This window comes from Nannospalax galili, unplaced genomic scaffold (assembly GCF_000622305.1).
Source record: "Nannospalax galili isolate Female #2095 unplaced genomic scaffold, S.galili_v1.0 scaffold216, whole genome shotgun sequence".
In the NCBI taxonomy this organism is placed as follows: domain Eukaryota; kingdom Metazoa; phylum Chordata; class Mammalia; order Rodentia; family Spalacidae; genus Nannospalax; species Nannospalax galili.
In genome coordinates, this window is record NW_008339003.1 from 723259 (window position 1) to 743075 (window position 19817).

A 19817-nucleotide genomic window follows, 5' to 3' on the forward strand; every position below is an offset into this window, starting at 1 on the left:
TTGGTCTTTTTGAGACAGGGTCTCCTTGTAGTCCCTGATGGCCTGGAACTCGCTATATAGGCTATGTAGACCAGTTTGGCCTTGAACTCACAGAGATCTGCCTGACTCTACCTCCTGAGTGCTGGGACTAAAGGTGTGTGCCCACAAGCCTTGCAAAGTTATATTTTTGAAATATACATACCAAAGTATACAAAATTCACCTACTTTTTTCTTGATTTTCTCTAATTCTTGTATATGGCTGTGTTCATATTTTGACTTTGGTTAAGAACAACTGATTTCTTAATAATTTTTTGCTGCTTTCTGGTGTCTGAATGTACTTAGCATTTCTGTAGATTTCTCTCTTAGCTTCTGAGGTTCTAATTACTATGTTTGATGAAGCTAGCTCATTAGAATTTTCTGGATTCTCTTGGTGCTTGAGGTTTTGTTTTCAGAATTACTCCAGGCCCTGCTTTTCTTTTTGTGTGCTGATTCCTTCCTCCCCCAGGTCTATGGTCCTTTCGTCTCCTGCCCAGTGCATGGGTTCATACCCTGTCCCAGGCTTTCCTTCCTTATTCACCTTCCCTGCTTTTAAAAGGAGACGACAGCCTCCCTTTCTTACTCTGGTCCTTTGAGTTTTCTTCCTTTCTCTCTCCAGTCCCTTTCTTCTTTCTTTTTGTAGTTTGGTGTGTTCTGTTTTATTCAGTTGCTTGTGGAAATGATTTTCTTGGTGACATGGTTTTGTAAGACACCCTGCCACCTAGCTGTACATTATCAGAAGATTTCTGAGAGGCTCACACACTCAAAAACATTCCAGGTTTGCTGAGTGACTTCCAGAACAACCATATTTCTTTCCCCAAACACTAGTCTTTTTGTTATATTAGGAATAATAATCAAAGATCCATAGTTCTAATTAGTTAGTGCTAATTAAATTATATCCTTTAAATGAACCTCAAATTTTTAGCCCTTAAAATCAAGTTTGGTAGTGGTTCTTGTTGGTAATCTCTTCAATGATCTCTGATTTACACAAAGTACCAAAAAACTGTTTCAGTTCTGTTTTAGAGCACATTTCCAGCCTGTTTTCTATGCTATGTTTCTGTCACTATTATTTTCTTGAGAATTCTAGAAATCCTGGTTTGCCACTTGAAATTAGCTCAGTGACTTTGGTTAAGTTTCTTAATTTCTCTGTCCTTTAGGATATTCTTCTGAAATTGAAAATAATACTTCCCCCAAAAGATTGATGTGAGTAAAGGAAATAACACACCTAACGTACGGATGGTCACTAAGCACTACTTATTATTTAGAGACCTAGTAGAGGTAAAATCCCATTCCATGATTTAGACTCAGCATATCATTTTGAATAAAATATATAGTGCTTACTAACTATATGTACACCTGTATTGGCAATTTTTAGTGTGCATTGGTAATATAACTTGCAATTCCTACTCAATTTATTTCTCATCTTTATTGTTTTATCACAAAAGTGGGATTATTTTGCAATTATAGATGTATGGGTTTACAATTTGTAGAGGCATTGTTACTATTTGGAAGTATTGGGAAACCTCTTGGATAATACAAGGAAGCACTGATATATACAACTGGTATTTCTTTGTTTTGTTGAAAATGAAAAATAAAACACCCCAGCAGTCATAAGTCAAAGGATTTGCACAACACCTGGAATCTTTGTCCCTAATGCTATACAGGGGAAGGAAGACTCACTTCGGTGCTCGGCTTAATCCCCCTCTACAGTCAAGTCAAACCAGCTTATGTTCTTTGGAAAACTTGGGAAAACTCATTTGTTTATATTTCTCTTTTATCCCAAACTTGTTATTTTATTAGCTTTACCTCTCAAATTGGTCCTGGATTGTTTGATATTAGTAAAGCATCAGTAACACACTCAGCTTTATCTTTAATCAGCCTGTAAGTGCTGTTGATCAAGTGTGCCAAGTTTCTTATGGAGGTCATTATTATCACGATATCTATAAATGAAAAATTGAACATTTGAACATTTCTCCTTAGGAGTTAATCTGAATCTCATGTTTTTTTTTTCCTTTTTCAAACAGGCCAATGGTTATATTAACAGGATTTCAAAATCAAGTTAAATTGGAGAGTAGCTTAATAATTATTTACTGTTCAAAAGATAACAGTCTTCACATAATGCCTGAGTTCAAGTTCTACCAAGAAGTTCAAAAGGAGACCTTGGTGCCTATCCTGCCTTGAAAATATGAATTGATAAAAGAAAGTGATGCTGAAGCTTAAAATAACAGCATGAAGATTTCTTGATAGAATTTAAAGAATGGAAAACACTTGCAAAAATATCAGCAGGCAGGGGCAGGAAGAACAAACGGCAACCAAATTGGTTCCTTTGACAAACCATAACATTTACTTTAAACCATCAGTCTGCTACTCAGTAAAAGGCAGGCTACCACTCTTTTAATAGATCCCAGGCCTTGTTAAACTCACAGGTCTGCAAGAATTACCCAGGTCAAGAGCAGGTCAAAAAGTGAAAACCCATGTGAACGTAAACTTTGAAATATCTGCTTCTGAAGATCCCAGCCGACTGTCTCCTCTGTGGTAAATATGCTTCCTCCTGTGTATGATAATGTCTAATATGCTGTAGTTAAAATCTATGCAAGCAACGTTAAGTGGGTTATGATATTTTACATCCTTTCTGCTAAGAGCAATTCCAGCATTCTTAGCTGTTGGTGAATCTTTGTTCATGTATTTATTTTTTAAAGCTTTAAAAAATACCCTTCACGAATAAAGAAAAAAGTCCTGAGTCTGCTTTGAGTAGTTGTCACTATTTTGCTTTTATTGTACTTCAGATTGGAGCTATGATTTCCTCATAGGCAGAATAAAGAGCTAGAGGGTGACTCACTATGGAATTTATTTGCTGGGTAAACTGGGTATTAATCTGGCCTCCAATACACTTGCTCCAGATTTTGTTCAAGTGTAAGGTCATATTGTGAAGCTGTTTTTCATTTTGTTTTATATGTGTTAATATAATGCCTTATGAATTACCCCAGAGTTTTGTTCTGACAGCTAAAAAGCATAATCGTTTTTCCTTTCAAGGGGATTGAAAGCAAAGCAATTGACTCTATATTTGAAATGATTTATCTAAGATCCTTTCTCTCACATCTTGCTTTAATGTTTATAGAGAATATTCTTTGAGTTTTTACTGGTAGTATTGTATTTATCAAGCTCTGGGCCTGTTTCTCAAAATTGAGTCCATCTTAGGGTATGATCTTTTAGAGTTTATTGGTATAACTGCCTCAGAGTTAATGGGCCCCATTCTGTGATTTTGATAGGAAAGAAATAGTCCATTGAAACAAATCAGAGTTCTCTGTCTAGAAAGAGAAGCTGTCTTGCTGCTATCTTTTTTAAAAAAAATATTGGGGGCTGGAGAGATGGCTCAGCAGTTAAGAACACTGACTGTTCTTGCAGAAGACATGTTCTTGCATGACAAGGGTGCACTTACCTACCTGCAGGCAATGCATACATATGTTGTGCAATGCCCGCGGAGGACAGAAGGGGCTGCCGGATCCCCTGGAACTGGAGTTATGGACAGTTGTTAGCTGCCATGTGGGTGCTGGGATTGGAACCCAGATCTTCTGCAAGAACAGTTAGTGCTCTTAACTGCTGAGACATCTTTTAAAGAAAGGAAGGTAAAGGTGTATGGGTTTCCATCTCTAACCACAAGGAGAAGTATTTCTTCATGCCTATCTTGAAAAATATCCATTATAAAAGAGTCTCTGTACAAAGATAAATAAAAGACCATGTGCTTTCCTTAAACATGTAAATATAACTCAAGTCCATGTATGCAAGCAATGGGTTTCCAGTGGTGGTGGTGGTGGGTGGAGGTGATACTGGTTACAACAGCTAAGAGTTAAGGAGCTTGTGCCAGGCACTTGGAATATTCCAGATACTTTGCATATCTTAATTCACAATCCTCACAACATCAGTCTGAGTCAGGAACAGTTATTGCCCTCATTAGCCACACAGAGATAAGTGACGCCCAAGACTCAGAGCCAGGAAGGAGTATTAGAAGATTCTAATGGAGTAAAAATCTCCAAAGTCCGTGAAGTAGTGCATTTCAATGCTGCATTCAACACTGTTAGTTAACTAGCTGTGAACCTCAAAAAAGTCCAAACAAGCTCCATAAAGCTTAAAAGCACATATGCATGCTTTGTTTGAATTTTCCTCTTTAGTGACCTTTAGAAAACCTACTGCACTCATTCATTATTCTGCCTGCTCAGTATAGCTCCAACCATGAGGCCTATGTTTCTTTTTATGTCCTAGTCCTTTAATGTGCTCTTAGTCCAAGTCATAGTCATAAACTTTATTTCAAAATTTTGCCCCTTTATGTTTTTGACTATAGAAATTCAGTTAATTGCTAGCAATAGAGGTAAGTAGATGCCCCAAAAGGGGAGGGAACAGGGAAGAAGATTCAGATATGTTCTTCAAGTACATTTGAACAGGCCTGCTGCATATAGTTTTTAGCAATCAGTAGAGACTTTGTTAAAGACTTCCAAAATATTTGCCTTTAAGGAACATACGGCCTCATGATACGTACGGGAGAAGCTGAAAATACTTGGTACTTTCTAAGGAACTATGGTTTTGGAGTTATGTACATTTGCAAATCCCAACTCTGCTGCTTTTGGTCCAATGACAAAAATAACATTCTTGAATCTTTAAGTTATTCACGAGGAATTTCATGAGAATTATGTAATAAATATTATTTAACATAGAAATGTTCAGTAGGTGTCCTTGCATAAAAATAATTCAGTAAGGTATTATTGTATTTAATTGTGGAATGAATGGGAAAGGATAAATGGAACAATGTAATTGGAACCTTCAGGAAGTTTTCTGCAAAGGAAGCGCAAAAAGCATTAAAAGAAGAGAAATCATGACCAGCAGCAAATGAAACGAATAAACTCATCTCCTGTGAAGCCATGTGGGCTGCTGCCCAGTCGATGAGCAGTCTGGTAGAAGCTGGGATGGACCTACCTGGATCAGGAGTGTTCCACCATAACTTCGGATGCCAGGCTAGACTTGCCTTTTTGATGAGTGTGAGCTGCGGATGGAAGCCTCTTAAAGAGGATGCGGTCAATGATGAAAACAGGCTTTGAGGAAGACCTGATCTGTGGGACTAGGGGGGACATCTACAAGGAGACAGGCTACCCAAGGGCCTTTCAAATCAGTGTGGAGGCAGAGGGATGCAAGGCGAAGAGAACAGGAATCATCACAACTGTTAGAGGCCTGGAACTCAGAGGACATCAACAAAGAAAAGGTCAGAGGACTTGCCAAGCTTCTTTTTTAGTGAAATTTTAGGCATTTTAGCATTTAAAAGATGGCAATGGGGTTGGGAAGACGGCACAGCCTGCAGAGTGCTCCCCTGGATGGAGTTCACTGGCCAGACAGACTCACTGAACCAGTGAACTCGAAGCTCAGTGAGAGACTGTCTCAAATGATAGGGTAGCGATGGATACAGGAAGACACCCAGTATTGATGTCTGGTGGGCAGGCACGTGCACGTGCACATGTACACACACACACACACACACACACACACACACACACGAACACACATTAACTGTTCCAAAACATTTTAGTGACTATTCTAAAATAACACTGTTCCTGAGCCCTCACAAGATACTGTGATAATATGAAAGGTTAACTGAACTGAGAATTTAGGATTTTGTATAAACAATGAGGTCTTCTAAATCTTATCAAGTCTTAAACCACGTTGTTTAAATTGAGTTTTATCATAACTATCTCTCCTTTAAGTAAATTGCTTTCTGATGTGCTGGGGGAAAAGTGCTCTCACTTTAACCAGATGAAGTAGCATCACTTTGCTTTTGAAATTGTCTATTTTACGATCTTGTCAGTCTTTCTTTCTGAAAGTGAAGCCAAAAAGAAGAAGAAGGTCTTCAGACGCTCCAATTCTATCTGTAATAATCTCAACAGTAGAATTGAGATACTCTAAGGTTGGACAATGGAATTTACAAACATAGGGGAGGGGGCCTGTGCTCAGGCAGGAATTGACGGGCTGGAAACTTGAAGGGGTTTGTGAAGAGCTGTTGTCTCTGTGGGGGGAAGCATTATTCATTTAGGGAGGTGCAGCTCAGCATCTTGTTCTTGTTTTTCTGATCATTTGTTGTCACTCTGAAAGATTCTTAGTTTTGGCTGGCCTCAGAAGCAGCAGACTTCTCAGCCGGGACAGCCCGTGCCTCTTGCTCATCTGTTACTGACAACGTGTTCCTTGGGATTTTCCTCAGCATGTTCTGCAGTCAGCTCCTTACTTTTCCGAGTGCGTTGTTTGCTCAGAGCAAGTAACTGGACTCTTATCTTACAGGAATGTGAAGTAACAGGCACTGAATCTCGGGTGCTTTGATCCTGGATTCTTACTTTCCTTTTTTTTTAAAGAATTTTCTGACAATATATTGGTGGGCATCATCTTCTTCAGAGACAGCAAAAGGTTTGTGGATTCTACTAAGCGTTTTTGGGTTCCAACCATTCTGGCACAGTAGTGCCTCAGTCCTGGAGTCTCCTCTCTCTTTCCCTCTCTCTCTCTTTTACAATAAACCAAGATGAGAACATTCAGATTAGCACCCACAATGCATCCCCAAACAGAGTTGCACTTTTTCTCCTGAAGTTGTAAACAGTTCATTCTTAACAGCCATAGGTCTTTTATTTTAACCAGTAACATTAGAATAAGGTTTTATTTTTGCACATCCTGTTCAATATTTTTTAGAGCAGCGAGTGTTTCTGGATGCCCCTGTGAATGAGAAAACAGAATGAGAGAGTTATGAGCACTAACAGTTAGGGCTATGAAGCCAAAATCATTTTAAGCTACTGATTCTTTTTTTTTTTTAACCTATCAAAAATTTCATTTTAATTACTTTATTCTGTAACCTTAGTGTCTGGGGAGGTGGCTCAGCAGATAAGGATGCTATAATGAGCATGAGAACTAGAGTTTGAATCCTTAGAGCCCACACAGAACTTGATGTGGCCACATACATTTGCCTTCCTGGAACACCTATGGGGAAATGGGAGAATTCCTGGAAGTCTCCTGGGCAGCTAGCCTGGCATGTGCCACAGTACTGAGATATCCTGCCTCAAACAGGGTGGAATGTAAAGACTGATACGAGGTTTTCCTCTGTGGCCCTGCTGCATCCCCTACATTCACACAGACTACACACACACACACACACACACACACACACACACACACACTCGCACATGCACACGTTATCACAGAATGCATTGTGATAATCTAATTTCTTAAGTAGACGGTAGTGTCTTTATTTCAGTTTCACGTGTCTACAAACCTTGAGCTGTTACAAATAGGACATTTAGCTGTATTATTTCCTAAGCAAATATATTTTTGTCCATATATTTGGACCTACATGATATCTTGAGCTGCAGATGATTTGGTATACTAAATATCATTATGTTAGCTATATATCTGATGGTATAGGCCTAAATTTTGGAATCTTAGAACATACATTCAAAGATAAAAAGGTAAGCATTTCAAGGTGACACAATATGGATATGATGAGATACTAATGAATAAAAACCAGCACGCTGTGTTTACTTAGTTTGATTTAGTTGGAACTTTAATGTTCAGTTAAAAAGCATTTCTGAAAACCTGTTCCTTTTGATTTTGTATCCTACCTCCTTTACATGGAAAGAAAATTGTCTGGAGATAAAGAACGGAGTCTTTTGTTGCAGAGTTCACAGCACTTCCTACTGTAGATCCTAGTGACAATCTCTTTAAGCTTTGTGTTTAATTATTAATTATTCTGTTTTGTGGGTTGCTATCTGGCAGGATTGTCATGGAGCCTCCATGGCACTATCTCGTTTCTTCAGGGTGCTTGCATTGTTATTTCTGACCTAAAGACCATGTTCAGCCTTTTGAAGAACAGCCTGAGGTATGCGGCAATGGCTTGCAGAATAATTGCTTTTTTTCCTTAATCTTTAGATATAGATTCATAATTTATAAAAACCCCGTAGTTGTTCCATTACACCCTGGATAACATCGTTTGCATTGAAAAATCACACTGGAGACTGCTTATTTACAAGGGTCTAAACATGAGCATCTTTATGGCTTTTTGCTGTCATAATGAATCACAGGCTATAAGTTGTCCTTTGTTGGTTTGGGTAGAAATCAAATGAAAGCCAGCAGGAGATCTCAGAGTGCACAGTCCACGAGTGTAAAAACACTGTGCGATGACAGATCATACTGTTTTTATTAAAGCCAAGAACATTGACTTCACTTTGCTTTTTGACCCTGGTACTCTACTGTCAAGGTGATTTTATTTCTACAAATTTTCCTTCTGTTGGCCTCATCAATGATTCACCATAAAACATTAGACAAATTCCCATCATCTGTATGTGATTAGAGTGGGTTTGGTTGTGTTGCTCACCACAGCTGGAGAGATGTATTCAGCTTTGTCTGAAGAGGAATCAAGTGGCTGTGTATTTTCCTTGCACTGTATCTCCTTGTTTTTATACAAATTGTAAAATGATATAGATCTGATATAAAGCCTCCTGATGCACCATGTGATAACATTTGTGAAAAACTTCACGGAATCTTCCATCTTTTTCAAAAGAGAAAAAAATTCTGTTTCCTCCTTAACAACTTCTAAGTGAGCAAAGCATGTGGAATTATCTAGTCTTGAATACACAGATGGGGTGGCACGCTCTGCTCAAAATTGTGACATTTAGAAAATTGTTTACCAGTAACATAAATGTGACACATAAGGCAGGTAATGTTGCAGAAGGGTCTGAAGCAGTTTGTACTAGTTCTTAAGCAGCCAGCCTGAAGGGCCAGGCCCTTAGACACTTCTCCCTCTTTGTAGTTTTAAGTTGGTTTTTATTTTTCCTCCTGTGGTATGGTGCTATTCTACGCCACAAAACAGCATCCACAAGACAGAAGAGAGGCACACACTTTCAGGGTTTATTTTTTCTGTAAGAGTACATATTAACAGTCAAACAAATAATGACGGTTAACTGAGTGTCTACAGATTCCGAGGCACTTAGCAGACTTCATCTCATTGTATCTTGAACTAGGAAAGTAAACACAGCCATGGGATGCAAAACTGAGTTTCAGAATGAAGTGGCTTCTCTAAAGTTCAAGTAAATGTGCCTGAGTCAAAGCGTGGGCTCTTCCTACTGTGCTGTATCTTTTCCTCAGTCAAAGCGTGGGCTCTTCCTACTGTGCTGTATCTTTTTCCTCAGTCACAGCGTGGGCTCTTCCTACTGTGCTGTATCTTTTCCTCAGTCAAAGCGTGGGCTCTTCCTACTGTGCTGTATCTTTTCCTCAGTCACAGCGTGGGCTCTTCCTACTGTGCTGTATCTTTTCCTCAGTCACAGCGTGGGCTCTTCCTACTGTGCTGTATCTTTTCCTCAGTCACAGCGTGGGCTCTTCCTACTGTGCTGTATCTTTTCCTCAGTCACAGCGTGGGCTCTTCCTACTGTGCTGTATCTTTTCCTCAGTCACAGCGTGGGCTCTTCCTACTGTGCTGTATCTTTTCCTCAGTCACAGCGTGGGCTCTTCCTACTGTGCTGTATCTTTTCCTCAGTCACAGCGTGGGCTCTTCCTACTGTGCTGTATCTTTTCCTCAGTCACAGCGTGGGCTCTTCCTACTGTGCTGTATCTTTTCCTCAGTCACAGCGTGGGCTCTTCCTACTGTGCTGTATCTTTTCCTCAGTCACAGCGTGGGCTCTTCCTACTGTGCTGTATCTTTTCCTCAGTCACAGCGTGGGCTCTTCCTACTGTGCTGTATCTTTTCCTCAGTCACAGCGTGGGCTCTTCCTACTGTGCTGTATCTTTTCCTCAGTCACAGCGTGGGCTCTTCCTACTGTGCTGTATCTTTTCCTCAGTCACAGCGTGGGCTCTTCCTACTGTGCTGTATCTTTTCCTCAGTCACAGCGTGGGCTCTTCCTACTGTGCTGTATCTTTTCCTCAGTCACAGCGTGGGCTCTTCCTACTGTGCTGTATCTTTTCCTCAGTCACAGCGTGGGCTCTTCCTACTGTGCTGTATCTTTTCCTCAGTCACAGCGTGGGCTCTTCCTACTGTGCTGTATCTTTTCCTCAGTCACAGCGTGGGCTCTTCCTACTGTGCTGTATCTTTTCCTCAGTCACAGCGTGGGCTCTTCCTACTGTGCTGTATCTTTTCCTCAGTCACAGCGTGGGCTCTTCCTACTGTGCTGTATCTTTTCCTCAGTCACAGCGTGGGCTCTTCCTACTGTGCTGTATCTTTTCCTCAGTCAAAGCGTGGGCTCTTCCTACTGTGCTGTATCTTTTTCATGAGTCAAAGCGTGGGCTCTTCCTACTGTGCTGTATCTTTTTCCTGACTCAAAGCCTGGGCTCTTCCTACTGTGCTGTATCTTTTTCCTCAGTCAAAGCGTGGGCTCTTCCTACTGTGCTGTATCTTTTTTGGCAGGCAAAAGAAGCAATAATAAAATAAATGAAATGAAAATGGTTAGGACCCGAAATAGTCTCACTGAGTAGTCTATACTCTTGCAGCGGTGAGCTGACACTCAGAGAGCTTGGATCATTGTATGATACTCTTCCTAGAAGTTCTAAGTGACTACATCTTGCCTAATAAATTACCTGGAGGTATTTCATGATTGTACTGACAGCCCTTGAGGCCCTAGTTCGTCATTCCAGCCTCCTTCTCTAATATCTCTTTTGAAATGTCCCACACCCAACCATAGGAACATTGTGCTGGCTCCCAATGTACCTTTGGTTATGCTTATTAGAGAAAAAGGTCTTCCTTCAGTCCTGGTTCCCATGTGGAAAAACTTTCTCTCAGCACATTATTGATCCCCTTCTTTCCCACGCTTGCCCACCTCTGGAAGCATAGAGTGATTTTTCCATATATGGCTTTGGAAAGAATGGCTGGCTAGATGCCTGTTCTCTGTTCTCAAATTGGCCCTGAAGAATTTGGCATTCTGTTGTACCAGGGCAAAGGTCCGGGTTTGCTGCCTGACTTTGGGATTCCACAACTGGCACATCTGGCACATCTGGCACATGATATGAGTTGCAACCTTCAACCTGGCATTCAGTAATGAGGCCAAAATTTGGGTTTTCATAATTATTATGTGCCACCATGCTGATGACCAAGACCCTGCCTCTTGGCGTCCACCTTTATTCCTCATTTTATTTCTTACCTCATTTAGAAGCTGGGTAGGGTAAGGTGATGTCATTTATTGATGGCTTTCCTTGAAAGTCTGAGAATGGATTCCCTTTAGTGTCTTTCGTACCTATAAGCCCTTTCCCACCCTGTTAGCCATCCAGCTCAAGTCCTCCCACAGGAGCTCTTCTCTTTGGTTTTTTGCTTTCACAATAGCCACAGGTGGGGGATGGAATCCTCCCTTCTTTCCACCCTCCCTACTGCCCGAGATTGCCTCTTTAAATAGTATTTATCTCAGTCCTTATCTTTTACTTATTTATCCACTTTATCAGTGTGAGGCCTTATCCTTACACTTGGAGATCTCAGCAGTGAACAACTCAGATTCTTTCTCTATCTCTCCACAGTGGTTCGTACAGCAAAGCAGACATCACTGAGAAATAGTAACAACGGGATGCATGGCAAATGGGCACGCAGGGTGCCGCGGGGAGGGAGGTGCGTGGCAGGGGCATGATCGAGAGTATGGTCAAGGTGCAGCACAGGTCTCTGTGGTACCTTAATGATATCTTGCAAGCCTTGACACTGGTCGAAGAAGTGACTTTTGGCCAGTACTTGAAAAATGACTGGGAGCCGAGAGGGCTGGAGGATGTGGAGAGGGAACACCTCCCAGAAATGAAACAGTTGCAGGGAGAGATGAGCAAGACAGAGGGTGCCAGGGGGTTTGAATCAGACCAGTTCCAGAAAGCTGAGCATCACACAATACACAAGACAGTAGGAGAAATGAGTTTCTTTTATTAAAATAAATGTTCTTGATCTTTTCTAGGGAATACTCAGTAACAGTAGGTATTATTATTTGTAGAAAAGTTTTAGTATGGCAGGTATTGTGTTAACATAATATACACATGACCTTCCCAATAACCTCATTATAGTACTACTATCTCAATTTAAAAGATAACAAAACCAGATTGAGGCGGAGAAAGTAACTTGGCAAAGATCATAAAACTAATAAATTGGCAGAGTTGGGGATCTGGGAGTCACCTCAATTCAAAGTCCTTGCCGCATGTGTCAGTGGCTGCTGCACAAGCTCCACTGCCAAGCCGCCTCTAGTCATCTTACTGTGTGCTCATTGTTCTAAGTGCTTTCTGTGTCTTATCGTATTTAATCCCCAGAACAACCTTATGAGGTTGGAAGTGTTTTTTATTAGTGCTGTTTATTATTTCTCTTTATAGAAAATGAGCCTTAGACATAAGGAGGGTGAAGAAGCACAGCAACATTGACTTTCTCTAGAGCTCCTGACAGCAATTATAACTGTAGTCAAGATATTTGCCTATATGCTAAGAATCTTGGTGTAAGAAATGTACAGGATTTCAGAATAATTCATGTAAAGAAACCATGGAAAGACATTTTAAAAACTGGTGTGTATTCACATATGGGCATTTCTTGGAAAAAGTGTGTTGTACTAGAAGAGAGTGGGATGTGGTTACTCAATATTTTGTCTCACTGATGTGGTAAAGAACACAGTCTTGGTGGAAATCAGGTCAGTTTTGAAAAAGAACATGGGCCAAAGCAGACAGAAAGAGGCAGTTGTGAGATTTGTGATTTGACTCCGAGAATGCTAAGTATGTCTTTACCTCCTGGAAACTGGAACTGCATGAGCACAGGCTATGTGCTTGCAAACCTGTCGATTTTCTTCCCAGTAACATACACACCACCTTTAGTTAGGCTAAAGCATATCTGTGGAAATTTGACTTGGAGAAATTGATAAAGTAGTAAGTTAATTTGGTATATGATGTTCTGAGGTTTGCTTGGATGGCAGAGGAGGAAAGATAAAAGAAACGATGACCTGGAGGGATAACCTTGTGAGGGTACGTGCCCTGGTGTACCCGTGCTGTCAGGGCCCCTACAACCCCTCGGCCTACTTGTCTCACTTTGTCCTCTTACATGAAGGTTTCTAGTAAGACCCTGTCCCCATCACAGGCAACACCACCACCAACGCGAACTGCCTTGGAGCTACCCGGACAGCTGTGCCAAGACACTCAGCCTGGTCCTTTTTGATCTGAGCTGGAGTCTCACATCTCTATCTTTGAAGAGTAGATATCTGTTGAAAATGCAGTCTAATATACGGGACACCATCAAACCTCTGCTTTCCAAGGCTCAAGGATCGCTGTGGAAGCAGAAAGATTGTAAGAGCCAGAGGTGGTGGACGAGCACAAGAAAACAGAGCTTTCCAGACAGCTGGTCTGTTACTCATATGAACTCATAGCATGGTGACAACGTACACAAGTCCCCTGTAAGCTCCAACCAAAAACATTCCCAGCGGGGACATGAGGAAGTGGGTAAGAAGCTCCAGCCCCATCTAAGGGAACTGTGGCAACAGATGGCTGCTAGGAGGGGCAAAGACACCACTTCTTTCAAGCATGGGACTCTTGGTAGGTTAACCAGGCTCCAGTGGATGGGTCTACACTGAAGGACATTTAGGGACACAAATTAGACTCTATAGGCCTTATTATATATATTATGTTGTACAGGGGCAAGAAGGGGAGGTGCAGCTAGGAGAGGGAATCCAAATACAATCAAATTATATTGTACGAAAATCACAAAAAGTCAATAAAAATATAAAAAGTAATTTAATAAGTTAAAAAAAATATGAGGCTGGACATTGAAGGAGGCCAGACCAAGAATAGATTGTTTTCCTTTAGGCTCCTACACCATTTTGGCTATTCTGTCTTTGAGATTTTTGTTTTTCTGGACTTCAGATAGATCAAATATGAAGTATAGAAAAGACTGTTTACTTCTACCAATTTGTATCATTAAAGTGAATAAGCCCCCAGGAGGCAGAGGCAGACAGATCTCTGTGAGATGGAGGCCAGCCTAGTCTACATAATGAGTTCTAGGTGGGCTGTCAACAGGTCTCTAAGGAGACCCTGTCAACACAAACAAACAAACAAGCAAAAACAGCAAAGTGAATATACTCACTTAAGCAGTTATTGCATTAATTACCCCTCGATGGATTTGGGGGTGTAGAAGTAGTGAGTATGTTACAGAGGTGAGATAAACATGTTTCATGTAGATTTTCTGGTACAAACATTAATGATTAAAACAGCGGAGGAAAGGGTTGGGGAGATGGCTCAGTGAGTGAGTGCTGACTGAATAGACATGAGAACTGAGTTCACTCCCCAGCACCAGTGTGAAAGCCTGGTACAGCAGGCAGCACACACCTACTCCTAACCCCAGTGCTCTGGGTCCATCCCAGGGCCTCTTTGGCCAGCCACTCTAGTAAAGCTGCAAGCTCCAGGTTCAGGGTGTGGAGAGTGACAGAGAGCAACAAAGACCCCTGGCCTCCACATGCACCTGGGGCTGGCCCATTCACAGACACATGCACCCCTCCCCCACAGAGCAGAGGAGAAAGAAACCCTGACTGGAATGAACACGGGAGCCGCGGAATAAGAGGGAGAGAATTTCTGGAATGGAGAATCTGTTTAATGGGTTCAAATACTGCAAGATGCACCCATGATATCTAGACTGACAAAGGGACTGCCCAGGAGGCCACAGGTGGCCTGGGGGAGGAAGAAGAGTGAAGGTTGGTGGAAGAGGAGGGATAGCAGTGATATTGGAAAGTGCTTCAGGAAGTGTGGCATAGAGAAGGAGAAAGAAAATGTGATACTATAGAAGTCAGAAAGTCAGGGGAAGAAAACAGGCTGTTCCAACACTGTTGAGAAGACTCTACTCATGTGGAGTTAAATAATTGATGTAGATGAGCAATTTCTTACCAAGATAGGAAGGGGAAGGCCTCTAGAGAGAGACAGAGAGAGAGACAAAGTGAGAGACAGAGAGATGCATGCAGAGAGACCGAGACAGAGACCAGGGGTGGGAAGAGGGAGGAGAGAGAAAAAAATAATAACCTCATTTTTAGTCATCCACCTTATAAATTTCTGTTTGTCTTAATAATATATCTCTCTGAATTGACTTAGTTACAGCAATTATGTCAAATGCAAATTGTAACTTTTCCATCTCTTTCTCATGGTAAAAATTAAACCAGATTAATAATTAATTGATTATAATAGTTACAAAATATATGATAGTTTTCTCCAGGTATGAGCTTCCTGGTTGGTAATACAATCCCAAATGGTTAGCCCTAAACACATGTACACACAAGCACCTAAATGGATTTAGCCATTTAGTGTTGAAATTGAAGGGAGTGTGAAATTGATGGAGAGGGAGAGGTTGAAATGATGTAATTACAGTACTCATGTATAAAATTCTCAAAAAATTATAAAAACTGAATAAATAAATAATTATGCTGATCATTTTATTCAGAAAAAAGTCCATGCTATTAGCATGAGGATATGAGAACAATTATTTTAAAATTTGTTACTTTTTTTCTTTTCCTCAAATGTGACCTGTCTATGAAGGTGGGAAAGATCATACTTTAAAACTCAAGCAGCCTTACCCTACAAAGGCTGTGTGGGATTGCACTGATTCTAGTCAGGCTCTGTCAGTCTGAACTCTATCTCTACCACTGACTCTTATGATCCTGGGTATTTATCTAACACCATTTTGCCTTAGTTATTTTATTCGTACAATGAGACAGCACTCTTTCATCTCCTATTTATTATTTTAATTAAATTTATTTTATTTTATGTGTATGAGTGTTTTGCCTACAAGTATGTAAGTGCACCATGCATGTGCAATGCCCTGCAGAGGCCAGAAGAGGGAGTCAAGATGCCCTGCAACTGCAGTGAAGGATGGTTGTTAACTGCCATGTGGATGCTGGAATTGAACCATGGTCCTCTGGGAGAACAGCAAGTGATCTTAACCACTGAGATGTCTTCCTAGCCCTCTTTCATCTCTTTCATGAGAGGGCAGATGGGCTCACACCAGACACTGGCATTCAGTGAGTTGTATAAGAATTCTACAGAGATTCTACTTGGAAAAAATCCTGTGAATAGAGTAGCTCATGCCTCTTAGCCCAGCTCTTGGAAGGCTGAAGCAGAAGGATTTCCATGAGTTTGAGGTCAGCCTGAGCTACATAGTGATTTCCAGGTCAGCTTAGTCTACAGAATGTGACAAAACAAAACAACAAGAAACAAAACAAAGCTAAACCAAAGATGAATGAAAACAAAGACAAGTCATGCATGTCATGTTTATTTATTCATTCTTGAATACAGTAAAATTATCATGGCCTGCAGTTTTCTCATCTCATAATTCTAACAAAAGACTTTACAAGAGCAGTTATCACAGGTGGACTAATGGTGTTCAACTTATCTGACTGCACTTGCAACAGGACGTGGTCAGTCAGGAAACTTGTTACTCTAGGTCTAGGATCTTGAATATTTTCAAACTTAGGAATTAGTAAGTGCTTTATTTTATAGTAAAATGTAGTCCAAACTGATAAACATCTTTCTGGAAACCATCTATGATGATAAATATCTTTATGATGATTCTAATATCACAACTTAAGATGTTTTGTGAAAATCCATCAGATTTTCCCTTGATTATTTGATTTTCACAAGGAAGTTAAGGATCTTGGGAGATTATACGTATTTGTCTAAATAAAAATATACCTTCACCCTCCCATCATCTCTAAAAAATGGGATTGGCAAGAAGGTCTGAGTTATTGCTTCAGAGTGTGACATCATAAAGCCCTCACACAAAGCAGCAAAAGCTCAGCCCTCTTTGGCCCCAAAAGGACCAGGTCCCTGTGGTGTTGGACAGCCATTGATGGATTTGGACGGCCACTGGTGGACCGGGATGGCCGGGACCAGGTCCCTGTGGTGTTGTTGGACAGCCATTGATGGATTTGGACGGCCACTGGTGGACCGGGATGGCCACTGATGAACCTGGACGGCCACTGGTGGACTTGGACGGCCACTGATGGACTTGGACTGCCACTGGGGGACTTGGATGGCTACTGATGGACTTAGATGGCCACTGGTGGACTTGGACTGCCACTGGTGGACTTAGACAGCCACTGGTGGACTTGGACAGCCACTGGTGGACTTGGATGGCCACTGTTGGACTTGGACTACCACTGATGAACTTGGACTGCCACTGATGGACTTGAACGGCCACTGTTGTCTTGGACTGCCAATGGTGGACTTGGATGGCAACTGGTGGACTTGGACTGCCACTGATGGACTTGGATGGTCACCGTTGTCTTGGACTGCCAATGGTGGACTTGGATGGCCACTGGTGGACTTGGAAGGCCACTCATGGACTTGGATGTCCACTGATAGACTTGGACTGCCACTGGTGGACTTGGTTGGCCACTGGTGGACTTGGACTGCCACTGATGGACTTGGATGGCCACTGGTGGACTTGGACTGCCACTGGTAGACTTGGTTGGCCACTAGTGGACTTAGACTGCCACTGATGGACTTGGATGGCCACTGGTGGATTTGGACCAGTGGTAACTGGTGGACTTGGAAGGCCACTGGTGGACTTGAACTGCCACTGATGGAATTGGAAGGCCACTGGTGGACTTGGACAGCCACTGATGGACTTGGACAGCCACTGATGGACTTGGACTGCCAGTAATGGACTTGGATGGCCACTGGTGGACTTGGAGGGCCACTGGTGGACTTGGATTGCTGCTGATGAACTTGGACGGCCACTGGTGGACTTGGACAGTCACTGATGGACTTGGACAGCCACTGATGAAAATGGACAGCCACTGATGGACTTGGACGGCCACTGGTGGACTTGGACTTCCACTGGTGGACTTAGACTGCCACTGATGGACTTGGACAGCCACTGGTGGACTTGCTTGGCCACTGGTGTACTTGGACGGCTACTGATGGACTTGGACAGCCACTGATGGACTTGGACGGCCACTGGTGGACTTGGACTGCCACTGGTGGACTTAGACTGCCACTGATGGACTTGGACTGCCACTGATGGACTTGGATGGCCACTGGTGGACTTGGATGGCCACTGATGGACTTGGATGGCTACTGGTGGACTTGGATGGCCACTGGTGGACTTGAATTGCAGTTGATAGACTTGGACGGCCACTGGTGGACTTGGACTGCCACTGATGGACTTGGACTGCCACTGATGGACTTGGATGGCCACTGGTGGACTTGGACGGCCACTGGTGGACTTAGACAGCCACTGATGGACTTGGACTGCCACTGATGGACTTGGATGGCCACTGGTGGACTTGGACTGCCACTGATGGACTTGGACTGCCACTGGTGAACTTGCATGGCAATTGGTAGACTTGGACGGCCACTGGTGGACTTGGACAGCCACTGGTGGACTTGGACTGCCACTGATGGACTTGGACTACCACTGGTGGACTTGGATGGCCACTGGTGGACTTGGACTGCCACTGGTGGACTTGGATGGCCACTGATGGGCTTGGACAGCCACTGGTGGATTTGGATGGCAACTGGTGGACTTGGACTACCACTCGTGTACTTGGATTGCCACTGATGGACTTGGACAGCCACTGGTGGACTTGGAAGGCCACTCGTGGACTTGGACTGCCACTGGTGGACTTGCACAGCCACTGGTGGGTTGGATGGCCACTGATGGACTTGGAAGGCCACTGGTGGACTTGGACTGCCACTGATGGACTTGGATGGCCACTGGTGGACTTGGACGGCCACTGATGGACTTGAAAGGCCACTGGTGGACTTGGACCACCACTGATGGACTTGGATGGCCACTGGTGGACTTGGACTACCACTGATGAACTTGGACTGCCACTGATGGACTTGAATGGCCACTGGTGGACTTGGACAGCCACTGGTGGATTTGGATGGCCACTGGTGGACTTGGACTACCACTCGTAGACTTGGATTGCCACTGGTGGACTTGGACTGCCACTGATAGACTTGGATGGCCACTGGTGGACTTGTATGTCCACTGGTGGGCTTGGACATCCACTGGTGGACTTGGATGGCCACTGGTGGATTTGGACGGCCCCTGATGGACTTGGACTGCCTCTGGTGGACTTGGATGGCCACTGATGGACTTGGACAGCCACTGGTGAACTTGCATGGCTACCACCATTGATGGACTTGGACTGCCACTGATGGACTTGGACGGTCACTGGTGGACTTGGATGGCCACTGATGGACTTGGACGGCCTCTGGTGGACTTGGGTGGCCACTGGTGGACTTGGATGGCCAATGGCAGACTTCGACGGCCTCTGGTGTTCTTGGATGGCCACTGGTGGACTTGGATAGCCACTGGTGGACTTGAATGCATTGGGCATCATTCAGTTTATCCCTCCTCCCCTCTTCTCTGACTCTCCCCTCTTCTCTGACTCTCCTCACCTTCCTCCTCCTCCTCTTCCTCTCTTCCTCCTCCCTCTTCACTTCCTTGCATTTTTTTTCATTTTTTAAAACTTTTTTTGGGGGAGGGAAGTAAATTTGTTATGGAATTATTTCTTGTGTTTTCATGAGTTTGGGTCCAAATTCTCTTCTTTATGTGACATTATGGAACATTTTAAAAAGTCCTATAAATTACTGCTATTCAAAAATATTTTGCATTATTATGTATGTTTCAACAATACAATAAAGGCATACAGGAATCCTAACATTTTCTAGAGCCTACTTTCATAGTAGTGCCTACTTTCCACTTCTCAAGTAAATACAAAAAAAGCAATGAGTTAATTGACTGAGCAGCAAATGTACCAGCTAGGCAATTTACTGAGCAGTAAGTTGTAAGGATGCCTGTAAAATGGAGAGTA

General features: G+C 42.6%; 1 protein-coding gene across 1 annotated transcript; it reads right to left on the reverse strand.

Moving 5' to 3' along the window:
• Positions 1-17076: 17076 nt before the first annotated feature.
• On the reverse strand, positions 17077-19340 carry LOC108490878 (mucin-1-like). The gene is made up of 3 exons (XM_017798342.1): positions 19130-19340; positions 18079-19028; positions 17077-17769 (listed from the first exon to the last, which is right to left on the reverse strand). The coding sequence occupies exons 1-3, from the start codon at positions 19338-19340 to the stop codon at positions 17077-17079; spliced, it is 1854 nt and encodes a 617-aa protein (XP_017653831.1).
• Positions 19341-19817: the final 477 nt, after the last annotated feature.

What these genes read in the sequence shown, in the direction of transcription:
- LOC108490878 (XM_017798342.1), bottom strand. Translation starts at nt 19,340, where the DNA reads ATGCCCAATGCATTCAAGTCCACCAGTGGCTATCCAAGTCCACCAGTG. An exon ending in GTCCAAGTCCATCAATGGTG is followed by an intron (nt 19,029 to 19,129) that starts GTAGCCATGCAA and finishes CAAATCCACCAG; the next exon opens with TGGCCATCCAAGTCCACCAG. An exon ending in GTCCACCAGTGGCCATCCAA is followed by an intron (nt 17,770 to 18,078) that starts GTCCACCAGTAG and finishes CATTTTCATCAG; the next exon opens with TGGCTGTCCAAGTCCATCAG.